We start from the raw sequence: 25,156 nt of genomic DNA, 5'->3' as shown, positions 1-25,156 counted from the left end.
TGTTGATTTATGACGAACACTGGGACATTTTTTTTTAGACGATGTAAGTAGTTTCCGCTCTTAAAAATAAGATGGCCCACATTGGAACGCTTTTTCAGGACTTACTTTAAATATCTTTATATATGGTCCCCCCCGCTGGCTCCCCTTCCACAGCCAGTGGGACACTTCCAATCTTGCAAACCAGTCAGGAATGAGAGGCCGTTGTGGACGATACCAACTCTTGATGCAAATGGGGGAGATCGAAATTAGCACGGCGACGTTTCGTGATTGTAGACATTAACAACCCGTAAAAACACAGAGTATTACATAAATCGTGTTTCAAACGTGAATCCAACCGAAAATGTGACATTTCGCGACGGTATTGTTCATTTTACGTCGTCCTCTATCTCCAGTCCACCCCTGCCGAACGCCCCCTCTCTCCGAGCTCATGTAAACCCAGAAGAGGAGCTCGAGCTCGGGCAGAATGTGGCGCGAGTCGACCCACAAACGTCTCCGTCGAACCTAAAAGTTTTTTTCTCGGCATCACGGATATCTTTTTCCCTTTATATTCTCCATCACCGCGAACAACACCGCGTCTGGAATAACCTATTTTCAAGGGAATACGTAGTTTTTTTTTCCCCCTCTCGGGAAAAAGGTGAGTTTTGCGGTCGTTCACTGACTCCTTTAAAAAAAAACTTAATCCAAGCTAGCTCTGGCAGTGACGTCACTGCATAAAACTCGTAAAAATGTCAATATTTTCATTTTATAGGTTGTTTCTTTCTTTATAATGACAAGTGGGCAATTTGAACCCGTTGTAAAACCGTGTCCGGGCACGTACGTAACTCGATGATGCTGCCAGCGTTAGTACACAGGGAATGTTGCCATGGAATTTAAGTTAGCAACTTTCTGCTTGTTTTTTTTTTTTTGTGAAGGAGGCATTGTAATTGAATTTCGTAGCCTTTCTACTATTTATGTAATCGTGCATTATATTTGATGATGAAACAGAAAAGTCGTCGTTTTTTCTCCCCCCCAACGTTCTCCCTTGAGAGAAATCCACATTCTTTGGAGTAGTACTAATTTCCTCCCCTTGTTGTTGTGTAATTACAATGACACACGCGCACACGGATTCATTCAAATGATATACAATGACAACAGGATATGTACGCAACTTTACGGATGCCATCTATATAAGACGAATCGAGCGTTTTTAAGCCAAAGTGGCGACCATGTGGAATAGTTTTGTTGTATTCACCATGAATCCTTACTCATGCTTTTAGATTTTCATAAATTGGAGTGAAATAATAGAAATGGAAATAAAAGAGTAGGACTCAGTGCAATATTTAAAAAATGTGTAAATGAGACATTTGTGACCTCCTTGCATTGCCCCTAAAATAAAAAGGAAAGAACAAAAAAGTAAGGCAAAGCAGTATCGTTTTACTATTTTACTATCTACCTGTTTTACTATTTTTTTCCAATAAAAAAAACGTATTTTCAAGACTTAAAATTGTTAATAGTTCAATTAACCCACAACATGACCAAGAGAGTTACAGTGTTCTCTCGCTATAACACGGTTTACTTTTCACGGTCTCGCTGTATCGCAGATTTTTGTTGTGTGCAATTCTCCATGTTTTTGTTGTTGTTGTTGTTGTTTTTACAGTATTGTATCTATTTTATAAAATGTATGAAGGTTTGAACATTGAGAATTTTTACAAAGAAGAGAGAAATGGGAGAAGAAGTAAAAGCCTCAAAGAGAAAAGTGTATAAACTGTTTATTATAAATGTAAAACATAAAGCTAGCTACTTCGCGGATTTCATTTATTGCGGTTATTTTTAGGAACATAACACCAGCGGAAAACGAGGGAACACTGTATACCATAATATATTTATTGCTGTGGATATTTTGCTGTGACCGGTAACTCGCCAGCTAGCGGTGCTGGGTCATGGGTTCGAATCCTGCTCTGTGCATTTTTTAACTCCAATTTCTTGACACCAATGTGTCCCACCGCCTGATAAACCTGCTCTGAGTGTTAGGGTTAGGGTTAGGCTGGTATTGCCGTGGGTGGCAAAAGAAAATGAAAACTTGGTAAAAAGGACACAGAAGGGGGTGAAGCGAGGCGGGAACCACGTCCACTGCATGATTCGGCTGTTCACGGCAAAATGTCGACTGCCTATATTCATTTTGTTTTTGTTTCTGTGGTCTACAAGAAATATTCACGGATCAATGTGACCTGGTGCGTGTTTAACCATCAACATTTTCAGGAGGATTTTTTTTTTGTTTGTTTATGTGAATGTTGAAAAATCCCAACAGAGTTTTACATAATCTGTGCGTGTGTGTATAATATAATGCGAATGAATGTGTATTTGTATTAGATATTTGTGATCCCCTTTAGTCTCTAAATGGAAATAAATGTTTTTAAATACTAAAAAGTAGAGGTCTAGCAGGGAGTTTCCATTCCTCAAAAATGTTTTCTACATTGTTATAATGTATTTTTGAACTATAATTGGGGTCAATTGTGACTCACAGTACAAGATGTCCCACTACACTCCTTGAAAATACAGTCAGAGTTCGACAAGTCATAATGAAGTAATACATTGGTGTTTATTATTATTATTATTTTTTTTAATAAACTTAAAACTTTGAAGAAGGGTGGATATGTATGCCTTAACAATGATATTATGTAGGAGTTGGAGAGGACAGGTTGGGGCCCGGACACGAGCAATAGCTATAGGCAATAAATCAACATAGCTCATCGCCATACATATGTTGCGTAATAACTGTTGAATATTGTGCTACTCACTCAACTGAACAAGCGAACATTGCGTTTTTTTTTCCATGTGTCTGGACAGGATGAATGGTGTTGAAGTAGGAAACAAGGATGAAATGTGTGAACGAGGATGGTCATTGTGTGTTTTGATATGACTCATTGAGATGAATGTTTGGAATGCAAGAAGACGAATGCGCAAAAGTCTTCCTGAAAGTTTCTCAGATCGATTTGATTTACATCCGCGTTTTAGTGGATTGTTGGCGCTATTGTTTTCTTTCTATTCTCTGGGGATGTGCTCGCTCTTAAAGTCAACACGGCAAGATCGACGTTGGCTCGGGCGGGGGGGGGGGGGGGGGGGGGGTGTTTTGGAGGATGCTAAAATGCTCTGGAAGAAAAAGTGAGTCTTCTACCTGGTAGAGTGGTCTCACTTCATAAATTGTTTAATTTGTTCCCTTTACTCCTATACCTAATCTATTATCTCCATTAAAATTATTAACTTACTATAATTACCAGAAAGTAAAGAAATAAACTGGCTTTATGAAGCGTAATGAACTGAAAAACGGCTGTGACTAATAATGAGCTAGTTTCTGAAACATACTTGCTCTACCCCCCCCCCCCTACCCCCCCCCCCCCAAATGTCTCCGTTCTTCCTGCATTTGTCTCTCTTTCCTTAGATTGTGTTTTTTCCCTTCGCTCTGGTTCTTTCAAGGAAGTGGAGAAGTGAAGACCTTTTATTCCCTGCGTCTTGATACAACGCTGGTTTTCATTATAGCTTTTCCTTCCATTGAGGTCAGCTTTCTGCCGCGATGACTGGCTGATAGATTCATTCGCTGGCTGGCTACCAGGTGGATGCACGCAGCTGGATGTTGTTACACATTCCGCCAACTTTTTTTTAAACATTCCAATTCTTGCAGTTGGTTGCAAACTTTTGCTGGGAAACGAGACCTCTTCCAGGTATGAAAACGCCACACGGGACTCAACAGCAAACTGTCAGAAGGCAGGCTAAGATCAAAACAAGCAGAGTTTGGGCTTTGCTGTAATTGCAGCTCGCGTCTTAACCCTCTCCTTAAAGGCTGCCGTGCTCTATTTCGAGCACACGTAATGGCCGGGTTGACGTCTCTGCGGCGTGTTGCAGAATTACTCACGCGCGGTTCGGGCTTGAGCGCTGGGGCGGGGAGCTGGGTCTGTTCTAACATGTCCACTTGTCCTGCTCTGCGAATTGTGTGAGCGTGTGTGTGTGTGTGCTTGTGTGCATGCAGTCGCTTCAATCCAAACCACATGGATAGCAGCCACTCACGAATGAAGGTATGCTCCTTTTGTTTATTCAAGAAAAGACTTGCAACAAGCTATAACCAAAGGGCAGAGGTTTTTTTTTAGCTTTGCTTGACTCCCTTGAGCTGCTATTGTTAGCTGAGTAAGTAGCGAGACAAACACAATGTTCACAGATCGGGGTTGGACAGGACAACGGCTATGACTATTGAGATGACTCCCTAACAGTGTGATGACTTCCACTCGCTGGTGACACACAGAGCAACCATCTTGGAAAGTTGTGCTATGTGCTGATGATATCGTACGGCAAAATGTGCAACGTGTCTGTGATTGCCTTCCACTCGGCTCCTATTTTGTTATTCGCAAAAAATAAGAAACTGATTCCACTTTTCTTTTCTGTTTCTTAGTGGGAATTACTTACTAATCAACCGATTGGCCAGGACTACAGAGAAATGCTTGAAATTGTTACAAAAGCTTGCAAAATGTTTACACAGATTTATCTGTATGTGTAAATACATTCTGTAGAGTAAATTTGACTCTATTTACAGTGGGACCAAATAGACTCAGTTTTAGAGTAATATATACACTTGGAAGAGAGTAAAATAAAGAATTAGAAATAAATAAATAAAAGTCACTCAAGGGTGGAGGAACAACCTCCCAACCTTCAGCTTGGGAGACTTCCGACCTACTCCCTGAGCCACACGCAGATACTGCTGTGTGTTAATGTGTTGCTCGTGTCAGCTCCAAGAGCAAAAATCGTTTTCGGTCTCCTCTTTGAGGTGTAAGCACACAGTGGGAGGGGCATACCTCAGGATGTAGCGTGGCAGTCTCCCAAACTGAAGGTCATGAGTTCGTTCCTCAAACCTTGAGTGACTTTTATGTATTTCTTTTTTTTTTTGAATTCTTTATTTTACTCTCTTCCAAGTGTAAATATTAGCACACTCTAAAACTGAGTCTATTTGGTCCCACTCTAAACAGAGTCAAATTTACTCTACAGAATTGACTGTGTACTAAAAATGATCTCCTAAGCACTTTCCGCTGCATATTAGACTTTTAATGACATAAACTGATCAACTGTTACAAGCAGCTCTCAAGATGAGGGTTAGTCGACAATCAGAAGGTGGCCCGACCCAGTATTCAGGCTATGCGTAGTCTAGTTACAGCCTGAGGTCACACACAATCCATTCCTCGACTCTCCACTCACTTGCGAGTTAAGTAAGACTATCACTCGAGTAGCATGCCGGACTGGACGCCTAAGCTTCTGTTGCAACTGTCTGCTAGTTGATCTTGACATCAGAAAATCTGACTCTTCTTCCATTGGGAGATTAGGATTAAAGGCTAAAACACACCAGGCAGGTCCACATTTGTCACTAAGTTTCTTTTGCTAACCTACATGATAGCGCAATACACACAGCAGTATGTTTACTCCATGACATCCCAAAAAAAGAAATCGAGTGTGGCCGGCGTAAAAGGATTTTTCCTCTTTCTATCCCGACTCTCAGCCTACCAACTAGCTAGCGTCTTTCCTGGGGGAGGGGAGGAGTCACCCTAAGCATCACCGTCAAGGCTAAAGCCGCCGCGTGACCGCTGTGATTTAGAGCCAGTCGTCAAGCTCAGCGGCATTTTCTCTTCAGCTGAATAAACAGCTCTCCTGGCCGTGGGAAAAAGTCACGACCTTTCAAAGAGAGCCCACATCTCCACGGGTGCGATAAATGGCGGCGTGCGCGGACCGTAAAAAAAAAACAGCCGTGCTCGTCTGTCAATTACAACACCATTTTCCGCATCTTTTATGTAATTCAGGTTGATTTTTCTTCGCCAGTTTTTTTTCCCTCCCACATCCTCGTTACACATCTTATACTTGGCTGTGTACAAAGATGAGGTAATTTACCAAAGCAGTCAGTGTTCATAACCATTCTGCCACAGGTGAATTAATGAACTTCATTTATTTCAATTATTTTGTATTTTTTTTGAGAGCTCAGTATTATTCATTCGGCAGCCTTCCCGAGTCATCGTCATCATCATTGCTCGCTCTCTTTTTTTTAAAAATTTTTTGTGTGCGTGCGTGCGTGCAAGTTTGTGCTCTTTAATTTATGATTTACTATTATATGCTTATGCTACACTTGTTTGGTAGAATTTTGTGTCATGTACTAGTGAATGCTTAAAAGACAATACTTTAGTTAACTATTTTTTTTATTCATGGTTCATTTGTCTTTCGTTTAGCGTAAGGCTAATCTATAAACTAGAATCATTTATGTAAAAAAAAATAAAATAAATTGTACCTTTATACAGACAAATTTATTGCTTGTGTTTGTTAAAAAATGCAAGGGAAGAAGGGGACTAAATAATGCATCTTAAATCGCAAACGCAATATTGAGGGGAAATCGCAATTAGATTATTTTTCAGGATCGATCAGCCCTAACATACCACGTTTGACAACTGAATTTAAAGCTAACTTATGAAATGCGCTCTAGTGTAGTTCTGAATTAACTTGACCGTTTATTATGTAGTTATTTGGACAGTTGTGGGACGCTATCAAGGAATGCAGTTTGCGGGCGCTGCATCCCGAATCAATGGCCGCCATTGTCGGAATGAGAAGCAGATGTGAGTGAGTACGGAATTCTCCTGACTGCAGCACTTTCCCTTTTTTTCACGGCCCTCGCCTTTGAACGCCACCCCCCCGTCTCTCTCGCTCTCTTTTTATTCAGCATTGACACTTCCTCTACCTGCGGCGCAGTGACAGCCTCCTCCGGGGATTTGCTTTTTTTTTTTTTTTTTTTAAATCTCCAAAGCTGAGGAAGTTTTCCTTTTGACTCGCAATTCTCAGTCATCCTGTCAGGAACTAAGAAAGAAACCTGCGTAGTTTGAGAGAGAGGCCCTCTCTCTCTCTCTCTCTCTCTCTCTCTCTCGTTCTCTGAAGCCCTTTTTGTGGGATTTGATGACAAGCGCCGATGCTGAGAGGTTTGCCACGTTGACAGAATCTCTGTTTGCGAGGCTGAAAAGGCCGCAGGAAGCTCAGTTGGCCGCTCTTTTGTGTTATGACCCCGCGCCGGTGTTTGCATCACACTTCAGCGCGGGCGCTAATGTGATTATCCGCCACTCTCCCTCGCTCACCCTAATTGGTTGGAGAATTTTTGTGGCCTTCTGCGGTCTCGTGTGCAGATGTTTAAACGCATTAGAAGATGACTTTACCGGGTTATGGCTGACTCACCTCGAACCGCTATACTCAGTGTTCAACCCACTTTTTTAAGGCCACACAAGAAGAACACGTCTCATTGTAATTTTCTACACAGCTTATACTGGACCTCGACTTAAAGGTCTGCACCAATTGCAACTGATCCTCCTAAAAAGTAAAAACTCAGCATGATCGCAACTGATTCCATTAAATGGACAAACAATGCTCTATGTAATCCCCGCAAAGCACACTTGATTTACTAAAACTTCCCTTAGAAGTGCAACTGATCTCCTAAAAAGTTATTTTGAAAAGCACACAATCCCCTAAAAAGCCCCCTTGAGGCACAACAGGACACTCACAGAGTCCCATTTAACTCATTCACTCCCAGCCATTTTCACTGAAGCAACCCCCTTTCAACCCCTGTTTTACTGGACTTTAACTGATTTTGCCAGGCCCACGGAATATTGTGTTCTCTTGCTACAAAAACATGGAACCTACCAAAAGAAAGATTAGTCTCTTATTTTATTAGGAAAAAAAAGTATATTTCTATCTGTTTCCGTTTTGCAGCAATTAGCATTAGAATATAGCTAAGCTAATCATTATTCACATTCCTGTTGAAAACTCTGCCAAAAACAGCTTTTTGCAACATGGCCCTGGCTGATCTCTTATACTCTTTTGGGTAATCATTACAATTGCTTAAAACCACCTCTTCATGTTAGGAGCTGCATCAAAGCCGCCTTCTGTTTGCTCTTGCATAAAAAAAACATATAAATATGTTTTTGGGAGTGAAGGAAAACGTATTAAAAACGTAAATACACGTTTAAGGGTTTGAATGAGTTCATCTAGGGTTGGGCGATTAATCTTGTAGAATCTGTTCTCAATTGCTTTACCTAGATAAATAATGGTTAAATTAAAAATAAAAATTTTCTACAAAGCCACTACTGTATTACGGAGGACCTCGACTTCTCACAAGTCGGTCACAAGATGAGTGAACGGGGGCACGGAGTGGGAATCGATCCCATGCCAGCTGGACAAAAGTCACTTTTTCTCCATTCCCATTCGTGCCCGCTAACAATTGTCTATTCATTCAGAAAGAATAATTTAACATTGTGTTGCCAGAAATATGACATATGAACACCCTCATAATGCCAAAAGTGGGAGGTCAACCAAAAATATGCCTCCAAAAATCAAACAATGGCTACGCTGTGTGCCATCATGTGAAATGTCAGAAAGTCTCATGAGACTTCAGTCCCACGTGTATGGTTAGCATTTTCGGCCATTGTTTTTTGACGCCAACACAAAAAGCTATGAGTCAAGGTTTACAGTATCATTGCGTGTCCCTTTACACTACACATGATATGTTATAAGGTGACTTTTAAAAAAAAAAACGACATCGATGATTGCAACATTTTCAGTCAGTAACAAATGAATTCACTTGACATGACTTTGTAACGAAATGAACTGAAATGAAACGAGCCTGTTTGTACCTCTTGCTCGTCACAGGTGTGCGTACAACCTTCTGGCGCTTCTAATGTTGGTCATTAGAAGTAGCTTGCTTCTCATTAACCTCGTACCAGCAGCTGCTGTATAGTAGCGTCTTTCATGCTCATACTTACACGCGTGCATGTGTTTGTTTTTGCTACATTATGGGGCCCTTTTTCCAGGTTTAACTATCATTGTGGGGAATCGACTTGAACTTGTGGGGAAGCAGAACTCTTATGTTAATGTTACGTACGGACTAGTATGTTACTGTGCAATTAATTGAAATTAAATGACAATTTCGGTTATTACACTCCACAAATTGGCATAATCGACAAAAATAAAAGATTATTAATACTAATTTATATATTTGCACTTTTTTTTTTTTATTATTATTATGACTAATTCAATAAATCTGGTTTGGTCCAAAAGGAACTTGCATAATTACAGTGTTTCAAAGACATTTATTTGTCTTAATATTTTTTACATGTTCAACATTTTTTGTTTCGTACCAAAAAACAAATGATTGTCCTAATCGTGATTTCAATTATTACCAAATGAATCGGGATGAGTATTTTCTTCATGTTAGCCATTACCTGCCAGGCAGTTGATTGACATATTTTTACCATTAGAATGTGGTCCTCATTTAAATAGGTGTGTTCGGCTGCTTTCTTATCAAAGGCTAGTTGGCTTCTTCTTCTTCCGCTGTAATTTGATCCCCGCCCCAAACTTCCCAATCTGTTAGTAATGACAAGGCAGAAACCTTGGAGGTGAGTGACGTTCAGCAGGAAGAAGTGTTGATGCCCTGATTGTTCTGCGACCTTCTTTTGTCCTGCCTGAGAATTTTCACACCCCTCGGGCAGCTCACACTCTCCGTCATTGTGTCTCCATTGTGGTCGAGTTTGCCAAATGTGATGTTTGAACACTATACAGACGCTCCCCACCTTACGAACGAGTTACGTTCCGGACGATCGTTCGTAAGGTGAATTTGTTCGTAAGTTGCTTCAGTGCTTTATTTTGTATTATAATTTATGTTTAAAGCCTATATAAGTATATTGAAGGTTCATATAAGTATGTTTAAGGCTTGTACAAGTAACCTGCATTGGTTTGTACTGAAAAAAACTTTTAATAAAATGGAGAGAATACGTACAGTACTGTAATGTACTACGTATGTTAGAGAGAGAGAGCGAAAGACACACACACACAGTATGTACATGTACGTAAAAAGATAAATAAAATGAAGTTTAACTTACTTTTGGAAGATGTACTCGATGCTTAAGGAGATGATGGAGGAGGAGGAAGAGGAGGATTTTATATCATGAGAGATTCTTCGTCGTCGCTGGAATCGGCTTGAAAAGTTATTTCCTGCTTCATGGGGACCGGCGTTTTCTTCCTCCTCCTCCTCGCCACGTTGCTCAGCCTCCAATGGGCTCTCACAGCGCCAATCGTCGGTATTAGCGGCGGAAAGAAGCACTACGCGCAATACAAAATCGAACTTACAGCATTTCTTTCCGAACATTTTTCGACATACTGTACGCGCAGAAATGTTCGTATGTACCGTTGTTCGCAACTCGAATGTTCGTAAGTAGGGGAGCGTCTGTACTAACTTTAAAATGAACAACTTTTTCATATCGTCACCCTCTTTAAACAATTGCCTAATTAATTTTTTTGCAAAATATATATTTTTTCATTTTCAATTTCATTAAGCATTTTTTTTTGTGTGTTTCCTGAAAAATCCGAAAAAATGACTTAGGCGATTATTTTAAGGAGGCGTCGATATAAGCCAGGGTTGTTCATAATGCCTCTCACGGCAGTTCATGGCCACCGACTTTCTTTTGTCCTGCTGTTTTCATAACTCTTTGACTGCCAGACGTTTTCAGAAAAGGGATGCCGTGGGTGCCAGCCGATTTAAGCATTTTGACTGATCTTTTGACTGATCTTTCAAGGTCCACAGAAATTTATGTTATTGGACTATGGAAACACACATAATACCAAATGAAAGATTGGACTCTCATCTTTCATCAGAAAAAAAAGTTTGTTTCTACCTTATTCCGTTTTTCAGTAATCAACAATAGAAAATGGTTAGTTTCACCTCTGTTTTGAAACAAACGTCTTTTAACGTCTTTGGCACTCCTCCATAGGATTTTACTAAACGTTATTTAACGTTTTTGGCAGTCAAAGAGATAACTTGCGCTGTGTATCCTTGTGTCTCCACAGCGGTCGAGCGCAACCGGCGATCTCCATGCTCCTCTTCCAGGCGAGTGCTGAAGCGCGGCTGAAGTCGGCGCATCAGTGGTGGTGGTAGCGGACCAGTGGAGGAGGAGGAGGAGGGGGGCAGGGAGGGGGCGGTCACACGAAGATGAACAAAGTGAACTTCCTCAACAACAAAGCCATGCAGGACCGCCGTTGCGTCTGTGTCTTTCTGCCCAATGACGACACGCTCAACATCATAGTTAATGTGAGTGCAACTCACGCATGTTGTCACGGTTAGAATTGTTTTGAAATTGACACGCCATTAGTTACCTTCTCTCAAATTTTCATGGATTGGCGGTGACAATAAAAGTAACTTTTGATGGGCACTGTTAATAAGGTTTATTTTTTACGTTTTTGTCTGTTATATAATTCAGAAAAGCAGTTTGTCATAGTGAGAACTGATTTTGGTATCGTGTCCCCCCACTTCGTTTACATCACAAGGAATTATATTACGGCTTCTAGAAGGGCTGCACGATAATTGGAAAATCATGCGATATAGTTGCTGATTATAGCGATATCGATATTATTGCGATATTTAACATGTAACAAAAGAAATGACATTTTTATTATCGAATGAAAGAATTACATTTTTTCATTTAGCCATTTCCAGCAATAAAAAGCTAATATTTAGTCTAGAATTAATTAGATAACTTTCAACTGAAAATGAGGTCACAGGTGCTCAGAGTAACGACCAATCACAGCTTAGCTTTTTTCTGGGTGTGGCCATGCAACGTGATTGGTCGTTATCTGAGCCTTGAGCATATATGATGTCATTTTCGGTTGACAGCAAGTCAAATAATAAAGTTATCGAATTCATTCTAGATAAATGATTAACTTCTTCCTGCTGAAAATGGCCAAATGAGTCAATTATCCCTTTAAATAAAAAATCCGCGGCTGCAGAGAACTTCTCGCATCCTGTTGATTTTCCTTCCTCTCCTTCTCAGGTGAAGACCCTGTGCCAGGAGCTGTTGGTCCAGGTGTGTGACCTCCTGAGGCTGAAGGACTGTCACCTGTTTGGACTCAGTGTTATTCAAAGTGAGTCCACTATTTTGTGTCGGAAACTTGTCTGCAGTGTATCTCTTCTTTTGACACACTGGATTCCTTTCATGGGGTGGTCACGTCGTGCCCACTGTGACCACAGATGCATTAAAAAAAAAAAAAAGTGTAGCCTGGCATTCCTTCTTCTTCTTGGCTAGGAAAATCGCAAAGGGCCCTAAATGTAGCATGTCTCACCTAGCTGTCATGGAGGTCTCCATGAACCCGGGCCTCCTCGTTCTGACTGGCTCCATTGTGCGGCCAGTAAGGGTCGTGTGAGTCACAGCGTGTGTGTGCGTGTGCAGATGACACATGACGCAGGCAGGCAACTGCGGAGGGAGAGCGTGTGTTGCAAAGATAAAAAAAAAAAAAGTACTGTTTTCAGACAGCTGGCCTCCAGATGAGCCAATGATGGGCCCGGCCGGTGCGCTGGTTCGGAGCCAGTGGGTCTGATTGTGGCACATTCCTCAAGTGTTTGTCTGAACAGCGTGAAATCCCCAAGGCAAACAGTGGCCACCCAGCTGCTTTGTGACATCCACTGTCCCCCCCAAAGCCCACCTCATGGCCTCAGCTGGGGTCGCCAAACCAGTCGTCGCCAAACCAGTCGTGCGCTGTTCAACTTTCTCTCTGTCAATAAGGACTTTTTTTTTGGGGTCATTTCCAATTAAAAAAACACTTACTGTATGTCCACATTTTAATATATATATATTTTTAATCCAATATAGTATTTTTTTTTGTAGTTTGTCAGCTACATAGAAATTTTTCACTGGATAGGGACGTCTTTAAAAAATGTATCTACAATTTTTCCTTTTTTGTCATTTGTCAGATAAATATTTAGAAGTTGCATTTATTTTATTGGACAGCAACAATGTGACAATTGGATCATTGTCCTGTGCGGCAGTTAAGACTGAGCTCTCGAACTCTGCCTAGCAACAAGTGACCACCCATACATGAAGCGTTCATCAATAGTGCATTTGTGCTGATCTCCGGTGTACAATGCAATTCTGCTAGCAGGTTCAAATACAGTTTTAGCTGTGATGTTTAATTATGTATCCTGTAGGTTTTATTTTCTGTGTTGTTATATTGTAAGTAAAAAAAAAAAAAAAAGAAGAAGTTTGTGAATTGAAAATGTGTCTTTGTTCCCGCAGATAATGAACACATTTACATGGAACTGGATCAGAAACTGTCCAAGTACTGCCCCAAAGAATGGAAGAGGGAAGCCAGCAAGGTAACCGCTCCGAATTTCACACTATATTTATATGCCTCCTCTGTAAAGCACCAGGATGGCCGAGCGGTTAAGGCGTTGGACTTAAGATCCAATGGACAGTAGTCCTCGTGGGTTCGAACCCCACTCCTGGTATTTTTTGACTACTTCCAACCTAAAATTAGGTGGGCGTTAAACTGTTTTAAGAACAGTACGTGAAGGTTTTTCATGTACAATCTTTGTCACTGTTACGTCCCCTCGAGCACTTCAAAGAACAAAGCTCCAAACCAAATCAACAAGTCGGGTCCTTAACATCAAACGAGGTGGCTCCGAATTTTACACAACATTTATATTCCTCGCACATAGAGCACCAGGATGGCCGAGTGGTTAAGGCGTTGGACTTAAGATCCAATGGACAGTAGTCCTCGTGGGTTCGAACCCCACTCCTGGTATTGTTTGGCTACTTTCAACCTAAAATTAGGTGGATGTTAAACTGTTTTAAGAACAGTAGGTTTTTTCGTGTTACGTCCCCTCAAGCACTTCAAAGAACAAAGCTCCAAACCACATCAACAAGTCGGGTCCTTAACATCAAACGAGGTGGCTGACAAAGCATGCGTAAGGCGATACGGCTTAAAAATCAGGTAACCTGATCTAGTCTGGTTAAGAATTAAATGTCCAATCTACCATTTCATTACACACTTGAAAAGGAGGAAATCTTTTGATTATTCAGTCATTCTTTACACGTTTCCCAAGGAGATAAAGACCGTTTTTTATTTATTTTATTTTTTTAAATCTGCGTTCATCGTGCGTAGACAGATCCTTAGCCTGCCCGTTGGAGGTACCATAGCACACAGCTAGCAGTGTAACATTAAATGACAACTTCCTGCTTTTGAAGAGAATAAACATTGATATCTTCGACAGGGAATCGACCAGTTTGGCCCTCCCATGATCATCCACTTCAGAGCTCAGTATTACGTGGAAAACGGACGCTTGATCAGGCAAGTCTGGCCTTCTCATCTCATCGTGCTAGCCAACTAGCTCGCTAACAGGCTATGCTAACCGTGTGTTTGTAGTGACCGCGCCGCTAGGTACTACTACTACTGGCACTTGAGGAAACAGGTGCTCCTCTCGCAGTGCATCCAGCGGGAAGAGGCCTACTTCCTGCTGGCTGCCTTCGCCCTGCAGGCCGACCTGGGCAACTTCAAACGGAACAAGCACTTTGGCAAATACTTTGAACCCGAAGCCTACTTCCCTCCCTGGGTGAGTGCGTCATGTTCCTTCTCATTCATAATGCTTTGCCACCACAATGAAGCACAATTATTTTTTTTTAAAAAAGTGACGCGCTGAGTTTTATTTTTGTTGCCTGAAGTGGCACAGATTTTTTGTATGTGTTTTCGTGGTTCATGAGACCACACCCGTCTGATTGCTCCACACTTCCTGCAATCTGCCTCCTTATCGCAACTCACAACAGGAAATGACAAACACAAGCAAACCGCAACATGCGAAATACAGGAGGTCACATGCTAAACCTGCTGCCCCCGCCCCTTTCTACTATCCTCATGTTGCATCAACAAGCACACCTGACCTCGTCCTTTCGCTCAGGTGATAGCCAAGCGGGGCCGCGACTACATCCTGAGACATATCCCCAACATGCACAAGGACCAGTTTGCCCTCACGGCCTCCGAGGCGCACCTCAAGTACATCAAGGAGTGTGCGCAGCTCGACGACGTCACCGTTCATTACTACAGACTGTACAAGGTGGGCACACAGGGCTCGACCCTGAGTTACTGTTAATTGTATCAGACATTTTAAAATGTAGCCTGTTTTAGTCCGGACAATCATTTTAGCCCTGTATATTTTTTTTGTCAGCAGATAATGTTGAACATTTCCGATCTAAAACTATTTCACATAAAATCAAAAAAATATTTTTGATGAAAAACAACTTCACACACAATTACAGTGGCTACTTTGGCTCGATGCTACGAGCTAGTATGTTAGCAAGCCTTAGTTAGCGGTCGGATTAAAGTTATTGTTGTAACGTTATAACCGTTGGATTAATATTACGTTATAACTATAATTTACTCTTTTTTTTTTTTTTTTTACCTTTCAATGTGAATTCACCTCCTGTCTGTCCCATGTATTTGTGCGTGTTGCACTCGGGAGCGGCAGATTTGTAAGGGGGTGTGTCACTGTGTGTCACATGACAGTATCACGGTGACAGATTAGCAGACAGGATTTTACAAAATCATATAATTTTCATCTCGTTTTTGTTCATGAACTAGAAGTTTTTATTAAGTGAAGTGCATTTTCATCTCGTCTTCATTAGTCGACAGAAATGCATACTTTAGTACCAGTTATTGTTTATTAACTCTTTGACTGCCAAAAACGTTAAATAACGTTTAGTAAAATCCTATGGAGGAGTGCCAAAGACGTTAAAAGACGTTTGTTTCAAAACAGAGGTGAAACTAACCATTTTCTATTGTGGATTACTGAAAAACGGAATAAGGTAGAAACAAACTTTTTTTTTCTGTTGAAAGATGAGAGTCCAATCTTTCATTTGGTAGTATGTGTGTTTCCATAGTCCAAACACATAATTTTCTATGGACCTTGAAAGATCAGTCAAAATGCTTAAAATCGGCTGGCACCAACGGCATCCCTTTTCTGAAAACGTCTGGCAGTCAAAGAGTTAATGAGGATTTTAGTCTAGTCTAGTCTAGTTTTCGTCCGGTGAAAAATGTGTGTTGACGGAAATATTTTTGTTTAGTTTTCATTAACGGAATTAATGTATACTCACATAACAGCCTCAAGAAGCTATGACTGAAAATGTATTTAATTTGCTCATAAAGCATAAAATTTGGTAGTCGTCACGAGTAGACCCACCAAAAAGTCTTGACGTCAGATACAGTAAGTCTGCCATTTTGCTTTGGAGTGGCCATTTTGGCTTGCTAACCCCTTAAAATTTTAGCAACAACAAAAATTAGCCCCCCTGATGCCTGACCCGCAAAAAAAAAAGGCTCAAGAAACCATGCCTGAAAAGTCTGAGATGATTTTTGTTGTGAAATGGCCATTTTTATTTCATGTTGTCAATTTGTTTTATAGATTTTGTCTAATTGCTAGCACTAGACAGGTGGATGGCAGCTTTATAATGCATACATCCTATTTTTGATAACTGCTGACGACATACCTTTGATTTAGGACAAGAAAGAAGTGGAGGCGTCGCTCACTTTGGGACTGACTTTACGTGGGATTCAAATATTCCAGGTACAGTCAATGCATCTGGGATGGATTCACTGCCCTCTGCTTGTGCTACAGTTTAATCCCAAAGCAGAGCAGTCAGCACCCCCACTAATATTTCCTCCTCCCCCCCCTTTTTTTTTCAGAACATTGGCTCTGTGAGGCAGCTTTTGTACGACTTTCCGTGGACCAACGTGGGGAAGCTCGTGTTCGTGGTGAGTCACGTACGCCATCGCATCATCCTAAACGAGCTTTCGTTTCTTTTTCACGGTTGTTATGCCTCAGAATTGAGAGGCCTCTGGAAGGAATCGGGGATTTCGGAAGGCTTTTTTTTCCTGCCCACACACAAACTAGTCCTACTTAAAAAATACAACACTAATTATCAAGGGACACCTCTTTATCGTTATTTTTAATTTTTTATTTTATTCAGAAAGTCCTTAAGTCAATTGTTCACTTCCTACTTTGTTGAAGCAGTTTGAAGAAGGCCATTTAATGTGCCCAGTGCACAAAGAAAGGCCCATAAAGGCATGCTTGGATGAGTTAGATTGGAAGAATTGTGGTGCTGCTTTAGGTGTGTGCACGTTGGCCACCTGGGAGAAATTACTTAAATGGCTTCTCAATAAGGCTCATTAATTTTAGTGGTTCTTCACAGAGGATAAGGAATATATACAGGCCTAGACTTTTTAATGAGCAAATGATTCCTTGCCATATGAAGGTCTGCTGAAAACCCCCATTAAATCTCCTAATTAGTCATTTTATCATAGAAGCCTAATTCTACCCAAACTCCCGACTGCATCAGCAGCATTGCCAAAAATAAACGTCCGCTTTCACACTGTTTTGTTTAGCAGTTTTGCATTTGACCTGGTTGCGCGGCGCCGACGAGACACTCGGCTTCTGCATTTCCTCCTCTCCCGAATAAGAGCCGTGGCTCCGAGGCCACACCCACCCTTTCAGCCCGCCATCGTAGCGCACCGCGGCCGCCGCTGGGGGCGGATGGACGCACGGGTCAATAAACACCAGATGTTGCGTAGGTTTGAGGGGCCGCTTGAGCAGGCTGATGCAAACAGACAAAACAAAAGTCGTGTTTATACTTCCTTATCATTATCATCCTGGTGGATGTGGTACAAGGTCATCCTCCTGAACCCAGAGCCTTTACATATTGGTTGTTGAAAAGTAGTGCAGTAAAAATGCAGACATTTTTGCCGACATGAGTAATTAATAATCGTGTGTTATATGTATGACAAAATTCCAAATCAGAGTCCTTTGTTCACAAAAGATTTTCAGGCAAACAGATATCTAGTGAGGCATGTTGACATCTTGCATTGCGACAGTTTTGTGTCCAGAATGTGTATAGTTTTTTTTTTTAAAGGTCAAAATTGACTAACTTTTAAGGCATTTGAGGTATCACAGAAGATTCAAATCAAAATGATTGGTTCACAACAAGTTTGTTACACATTGTGGAGACAAGTGCATCAAGTTTTGATGACATTTATTATTATGTAGGGCTGGGTTTAAAAAAATCAAATCAGCAATATCGAATCCATTTCCCTTTTCAAGACCAATATCTCAATTTTTCCCACGTTTCAAGAGTCCTCCACTGAGTTTTTCATGTGCGTCTCGCTTTCATGGTCCTGTTTGTTATTAACCACACACTTCTTTTTTCTTAGGGAAAGAAGTTCGAGATCCTCCCCGACGGGCTGCCCTCGGCCCGGAAGCTCATCTACTACACTGGGTGCCCCGTGCGCTCCCGCCACCTCCTGCAGCTGCTCAGCAACAGTCACCGGCTCTACATGAACCTGCAGCCGGTCCTCAAGCAGGTCCGCCGGCTGGAGGAACACGAAGGTCAGTCAAATAATACAGTCAGTCATTTGTGAGAGTCTCCATTATGGATCCGTTTCAGTTTGTTAGAATGATTATGAATAAAGATTGGTGTGACTTCCACTTAAGCTTGCACACTGTGCACATCAACATCGTGCACAATCATGAAGATGAAACCATGTTACATCAAAAAAAATTGAGTAATCAGTCACCTTCATGTAATCTCATTAACTCATTCAAACCCAAAAACGTATAAATATGTTTTTTTAAAAAATACTTTCTCCTTCACTCCCAAAAACGTATTCCTATGTTATTTAATGTTTTTTTTTATGCCAGTGTATACAGAGGGCTTTGATAAAGCTTCTGTTATGAAGAGGTTGCTTAAAGCAATAGTAGTTATTTCAAAAAACGGCCAGCAGGTAGCAGCAGAGTACAAGAGAGAGTTTTTAGCAGTTTTCAACAGGAATGTGAATAATGATTAGCTTAGCTATATTCTAATGCTAATTGCTGCAAAACAGAAACAGATATAAATACACTTTTTTCCCGGATGAAAGAAGAGACTTTCTTTTGGTTGGTGCCATGTTTTTATAGCAATAGAACAGAATATTCTGTGAGCCTTGCAAAATCAGTCAATATTCAGTCAAACAGATGGGAGTGAAGGGGGTTGCTTCATTGAAAATGGCTGGGAGTAAATGAGTTAATAGTATTAGCTAGCATACTAGCCTAAATAACATGCTAGCACAAACTGACTTGACGCCACACATTTACACATCGCAAGAGAAGCAAAAACATACTTTCACTGACCACCAACAAAACAGGACATCTCAAATAGGTAAAAAAAAAAAAAGACACACCAACAATTATTTAAACATAACAAAAGCAAGATCAATATTGCACAAGTTGGTGTCAAATGAATACATTTATTAAACGTGGGGGTCCATTGTAATAAACTAGCCACTACAATTTGCATAATGTGCGCATATTTGTGCTTCCAGAGAAGAAACAGTACCGCGAGTCGTACATCAGCGACGCTTTGGACTTGGACATGGACCACCTGGACAAGCGCTCGCGGGCCAGCGGCAGCAGCAGTGGCAGCGTCTCCCGCCACAAACGTCTGTCCCGCCATTCCACCGTCAGCCACGGCAGCTCGCACACGTCGGGCATCGAGGCGGACAGCTTCCGCGCGCCCCACCCGGCCCCCCACGGGCCCCTGAGGACATGCGGTTCATCCACCACCAGCCACGGCAGCTCGCACACGTCGGGTGTGGAGAGCGGCGGCAAAGAGCGCGTCCTGGATGACGACGGTATGCTCACTGTGTCTGCTGCCGGAAAAACACATCCAACACAACTCAAGTGTTGCACAGTTTAAAATAAATCTTAAATAAATCGGACAAAAGTTACATAATGTTAAAGTAAAAGTAAAGTTGCGCAGGTTAAAATGAATTACCGTAAATCTGTCAAAAAATTAGAAGGTTAAAATGGAATTACTGTAAATCCTACAAAAATTGCACAGATTAAAATCAAGATTACCATAAAAATAAAAGTTGCACAGTTTAAAAATGACAATAGAATAAATAAAAAAAAGTTAAGTAAGTTTAAATGACATGAAGTCCTCTGAAATTTGCAAAGGTCAAAATTAAATTACCATAAATCCCCCCCAAAGCTGCTCAGGTTTGCATGAAATTATCATAAATCACCTAATGTTGCGCAGGTGCATAAAATAATTGTGCATGTTCAAATAAGACGACCGGTACATTAAAAAACAAAAACAAAAAACAGTGTTTATCAGGTTAAAAGGGAATTATTATAAGCCCCCTAAAAGTTGCACATTTTAAAAGAATAGTGTAAAAACCCTCAATAATAATACGTCTAATAATAGACACCACTTCATTAAAATGAGACTGCCGTAAGTAAACAAAAAGTTGCTAAATAAATTAAATAATAAATAAAAATTAAATAATACTCGAGTTAAAAAAATAATAATAATGAAATTGCCTACAAAGTCACGCAGGTAAAAATAAGACTACTGTAAATCTCCCAGAAATTGTGCAAATAAAACTAAAAGAATAATCAACCTCCTGAAAAGTTGCTCACGTTAAGACTATCGAAATACACTAATCATGCAGATTTAAATAGGACTTCCAAAAAAAGCCTCTAAAATTCACAGATTAAAAAACCAGGACTACCATAAAAGGAAAAGTCGTGCAGGTTGAAATAAGAAGTAAATAATTTAAAAAATCAAAATTCATCAGGTTAAAATGAAATGACCTTTAATCTCCCAAAGGTGGCGCAGGTCAAACTAAAAATGACCAAAGATTCCCCAAAAGTTGCACAGGTTATAATAAAACTCTTAAATCCCAGCAGAGATCGAGATGCTGGTGGACGACCCCAAAGACTACGAGGAGCTGAGCGAGACGTCCCTGGACCAGGAGTTGTGCATCCACATCACTGAGGACATGTTGACCATGTCTCCTGATCACAACAACGGATTCTCCGGTAAAAACTCGTGTGTTTGTCGTCTTGGCGCGATCGTAAATCTTATTTATGATATCTAAACATTTAAAATGTGGTGTTGGCAGGTCTCATCGTCAAAGATGTCAGCTCGTCCACGTCCAGCTCCTCTGAGACGGTCGTCAAGATGAGAGGACAAAGCATCGAGTCCCTCCCACAGGTAGAGTTATGATCACGATTAGGTCTGCTCTCTTCACAGATAAATCCAACTCACATGATTCAAACAAGGTTATACCGCTGAATAAATGCTTTGCAATACTATAAGAGTAAATATGGGATAACTTATGTACATTTATTTATTTATTCTAACAATCTGATCATCGGTGACATCTACATTCAAAATCTATCAAAACACTTTCTCAACAAGTAGTCATCCAACCACCAGGGGGCGAAGGCATGCTTAAGGCTTCATTTAGCTGCCGAAGTAACAATCAAGCGCACCCAGAAGTGGTTGACTGAAGAGAGTGAGTGAGGAGCAAGTGCCTCGCCTTGAAATAACATTTATTTTTATTTTGTATATTTTATTTTTGTTTTCAACATTTAAGTCTCATTTAGCACAGAAAACTGTCCATATTGTTTGTTGAAAAGCAGAGCAAAAAATAAATAATTGCTGATATTTTCAGTTAACTGAATACTAAAACAATAATCATGATTAGCATTTTAGCCATAATCGGGTTAGCTTGTCCTGTAAACATATACTTTATAGAGAGCAAAGACCTCTGCCAAGGCTGAAAAATAATGATGAGACGGGCCATACTGTTACACTCCAGCCTTAATGCACATGACAATAGCGATAAGCGAAAATAAGCAACGATTGGTTAGAACGCACCCAGCTTCGCAACTACTCAAATGGCCGACGTGCGTATTTTCCCGCTGGCAGACGTCGACGTGCAGGAAGCCTCCATCGTCCAGCGACCGCCACAGCCAGTCGCTGGACGACGTGCGCTTATACCAGAAGGACTGCCTTCAGTGGGCCGAGCTGTGCCAGGACACGGCGCACAGCTACACCTTCGGATGCGCCCAGGAGTTGAGCGACGGGGGCGGCGGCGGCGGAGGAGGAGGAGGAGGAGGAGGGGCCTACCAGGGTCTGGCCGACCAGTGCGCCGGGATCAAGAGAACCAGCAAGTACTTCTCCCTGGACCTCACCAGTGATGACGTGCCCGAGTTTGTGGTGTGAGGTGCTCCTTTTTCTTTTTTTTATAATTAATACAGAGGAACGCTAAAGGGATAGCAAAATACTCAAATGTCGCGCTAGCTACCAAAGACCTGAATAGATGGACGCTTTGGACGCCTCTTGGCAGGAAGTGCAGCGTGCCAAATGCACCACGCCACCCGACGTGCCTTCATCCAAGATGCCTAAGACAATCGCTGCGGCCATTTTCAGCTTTCTCGCCGCCATTTTAAGCATACTTTGGTGCCGTTAAGAGCTTGCTCTACGCCAATTTATGCTTGATGTGCCCTTTTGAGCTGCAGTATCCTCTGTGCCGTTTAGAGTTTGCTCGACTCGAGTTTTAAGCCTACATCGTGCCATTTTAAGATCACGCCAAAATTTTGAGCTTACTCAGTGCCATTTTAAGTTTAGGATGGGCCGTTTTAAGTGGGGCCCGACCGATCAATCAAAAGATATTAGTTCTTTTGAAATTGGCTAAAAAATTGGCTAAAGAATTGGCGGATTTTTGCGGATTTTTCCTGTTATGAAGTTAAACAAATATTGAAAGACAACATATTGTAAAATAGTTAAATATTCTGCTAAGTGTTAAGGAACCAAAAAATTATCATTTTTATTCATTCTAATGTACTTTTTTTTAAATTAATCGCCGGTTACTCGTTTATCGGAATTTTATTCTGCCAAATATTGTAATAAAAAAAAAAATCCATATTGGCGCTCCCTAGTCAGCAACAATTTAAGCCAGAGTTTGACGTTTACTCAGCACCATTTAAAACTTGCTCTAAACCAATCTAAGATCATTTGTTGCTATTTTAAGCCTCCTCTGCACTGTTTAAGATTACTTGGCACAGTTTTAAGCTGACTCTGAACCGTTTTAAATTCACTCTGGGCCTGTTTAAGATCACTCGGCATGATTACGCTTACTCGGCACCGCTTTGAGCCTACACGGCACCGTTTTAAGCTTTTAAACCTTCTCACTGTAAATTGGAGTTTCTTATTTCTTCACACCAGTTGCCCTTAAAGTTGTTGTTTTTTTGCATTCAGTATTACAAGAAAGCGTACAGAAACGTGACAGTCTTCTGCACGCCAGAGCTTTTATTTTCACATTCACGACTTGTATCCTTTTTTTTCTTCTTCAAAGTCTCAAACTGTTCCCGGGTGTCTAACATGTCTGTGATGTGCTCTGGTCAAATACGCCGGGGATCCACAATTACAGCCATACAAATTCCGGCAATGTTTTAATGTCTTCCGAGAAACTTAATGAAGATCTTAAAGGGAAAGAAAAAAGCAAGGGAACATTGAAACCTTTTGGGAATATTTGCTCTGTGTAGCCTGGAGTCTTTGTAAATCCAAAACCACTCCTGTCTTTGTACCATAAATATACAAAAAACGTGCAGACGGGACAGAAAAGTAGCCAACACGTGGCTCTCTTAGCTTTAATTTCTACACTGCAGCATCTGAACAAATGTTGTTTTTTTGTTTTACTATCTATATTTTTAACAGGTTGTTTATTGCTACATATTAATGGATGACAGATGTTCTGTTTTACAAAGACACTTCTAATACCATTTTCAAGGTACACAGCCATAAAAAAAAGAAAAAACAAAAACAAAACACGTTGCTTTTGTAAAAGTCTCTTTAAGTGTCTTATATTGTCCTTTCTGTGAAAGGATCTGTCTCGCTTCAGGAAAAAAAATATATCTTTTTTTGTCAAGTCGTAGCTAAAGAAAAAGGAAAAAAAAGAGAGTAGATTTTTCATTGTTGTTATGAAGTCTGGTCTGTGTGCCTTTTGGGTACTACTAACGCCTTCAATATTCTATTAAAAAGGTACATTTATTTGCCAAATGTCTGCTCTTGTGTGATGATTTTAAAAAAACATCAATTTATGTACTGTATAAGAACGTATAAAAATGGTTCTAAAACTATTTATATAAATTACAAAATTAGTCAACGTTTGTGTTAAAAGTGTTCAAATTAATTAGGTAAAGTCATCTTTTCTGGAATCCAATATAACAAATAACAAGAGTAAATCTGTTTATATACTTTTACAACAAATTTTAATTCATTTTTAATTCTTTCTATTTTTTTTTTATTCAAACCTCAAACTACATAAATTATTATTAATGTATGTACTCTAATATGTGAATTCCTTTACAGTAATCTTCATTTACGAAAACGTTGACCCAACCTAAAACAATATTATGCCAATCTCACCCACGTGATTATATTTAGGTCAAATACCGCATGTTTGCATTCGTGTAGTTATCATAAATTGGTTTGCTGCCCTCTGCTGGCAGTGTGTTATCATTTGCGCCGAGTCATCTGGTCCAGCAGGTGGCAGTGTTGTGTTTAGTATTTCCCCACAAATTCCTGGCGTACAAATACGACCTATCACTACGTGGTATATGCCACGGAGGAGGCGGGACTTCCGACTTCCTGGGTTTCACACATCAGCTTTTGTTTCCGTGCTACGAGTGTTGGAACGCGGCTATCAGTGGCCGGAAACGACGCTGATGTGTGAAACCTGGAAGTCCGTGGCATCTACTGTATATATATATATTTTTTCATTTCATTTTATCAAATGCACTGTTCTGGATTGAAAAAAAGCCACTGTAACATGCACATTTAAAAATGTTACTTTTGTGATTTATTTTCACTGTCCACTAGAGGGAGCCCACTTACCACTAGTGGTATTTGTAGAGCCCATGTCCTAGATGACTCCAGAGATTTGTTCATGGACGTGTAATCTGATTATTATGTTTTTATTACCCAAGGATCATCTTTCTCTTAGCATGGTGTTAGTGCAGATGTTTCGATTAATAGGCTGATTTTATGACATGTCGCTACTGTAAACAACTAATGAGGCGTGGAACTCTATCTTGGACCTCGGAGCTTTCGGGTCAGCTTTAGTTCTGGGATCATTTAAAAAAGAAGATTCTGCTAGGTAAGGTAGGAGTAGCTTGCAAAAGGTTGGGGGAGTTATAGGCCCAGGCGTTCACCTGAGAATCCGCCGGCAGCAAAATGACCAGCCGGTGTTTCTGTTTTTATACAATACAGTAGTAAATTGTAGTAAATCCATGATTTATTAAAATCAAAAAAACAATGACATGTTGGAGATCAGTGCCACTGTATAAACATTGTTTAGTATGTGTTCATGTAGTTATTAGGGAGGGAGGGGGGTGTTTGGATTTCATCAATTGTGATTTGTGACCATCTGGAACCCCCCCTCAATCCATCCTTGCAGGCAGCTGCTGCCCTGCCCCAATGCC

The 25,156-nt window shown here is 40.7% G+C and overlaps 1 protein-coding gene and 2 non-coding genes across 7 annotated transcripts; all 3 read left to right on the top strand.

The window, feature by feature from the left end:
• The first annotated feature begins 470 nt into the window (after positions 1–470).
• frmd6 (FERM domain containing 6) lies at positions 471–23,732 on the top strand. 5 transcript variants are annotated; one of them, XM_077560226.1, is made up of 14 exons: positions 471–634; positions 10,882–11,122; positions 11,862–11,952; positions 13,101–13,180; positions 14,078–14,154; positions 14,230–14,416; positions 14,759–14,914; positions 16,352–16,417; positions 16,537–16,605; positions 18,058–18,232; positions 19,204–19,512; positions 20,573–20,704; positions 20,788–20,879; positions 21,600–23,732. In XM_077560226.1, exons 2-14 carry the CDS (start codon positions 11,024–11,026, stop codon positions 21,894–21,896), a joined length of 1,830 nt encoding a protein of 609 aa, XP_077416352.1. In that variant the 5' UTR covers positions 471–634; positions 10,882–11,023; the 3' UTR covers positions 21,897–23,732. The 5 variants fall into 5 exon arrangements, with proteins under 5 accessions (XP_077416352.1, XP_077416334.1, XP_077416342.1 ...); XM_077560208.1 differs by having other exon boundaries at positions 20,570–20,704; XM_077560216.1 differs by lacking the exon at positions 471–634 and adding an exon at positions 3,931–4,049 and having other exon boundaries at positions 20,570–20,704.
• On the top strand, positions 13,230–13,312 carry trnal-uaa (transfer RNA leucine (anticodon UAA)). The gene has a single exon. It is a non-coding gene; the product is annotated as a tRNA-Leu (tRNA).
• On the top strand, positions 13,526–13,608 carry trnal-uaa (transfer RNA leucine (anticodon UAA)). Its single transcript has one exon. It is a non-coding gene; the product is annotated as a tRNA-Leu (tRNA).
• Positions 23,733–25,156: the final 1,424 nt, after the last annotated feature.

The sequence above is a fragment of the Vanacampus margaritifer genome, chromosome 1 (genome assembly GCF_051991255.1).
Source record: "Vanacampus margaritifer isolate UIUO_Vmar chromosome 1, RoL_Vmar_1.0, whole genome shotgun sequence".
Lineage (NCBI taxonomy): Eukaryota > Metazoa > Chordata > Actinopteri > Syngnathiformes > Syngnathidae > Vanacampus > Vanacampus margaritifer.
The sequence above is the reverse complement of the archived record's forward strand: the minus strand, read 5'-3'. Positions and strand labels throughout refer to the sequence as shown.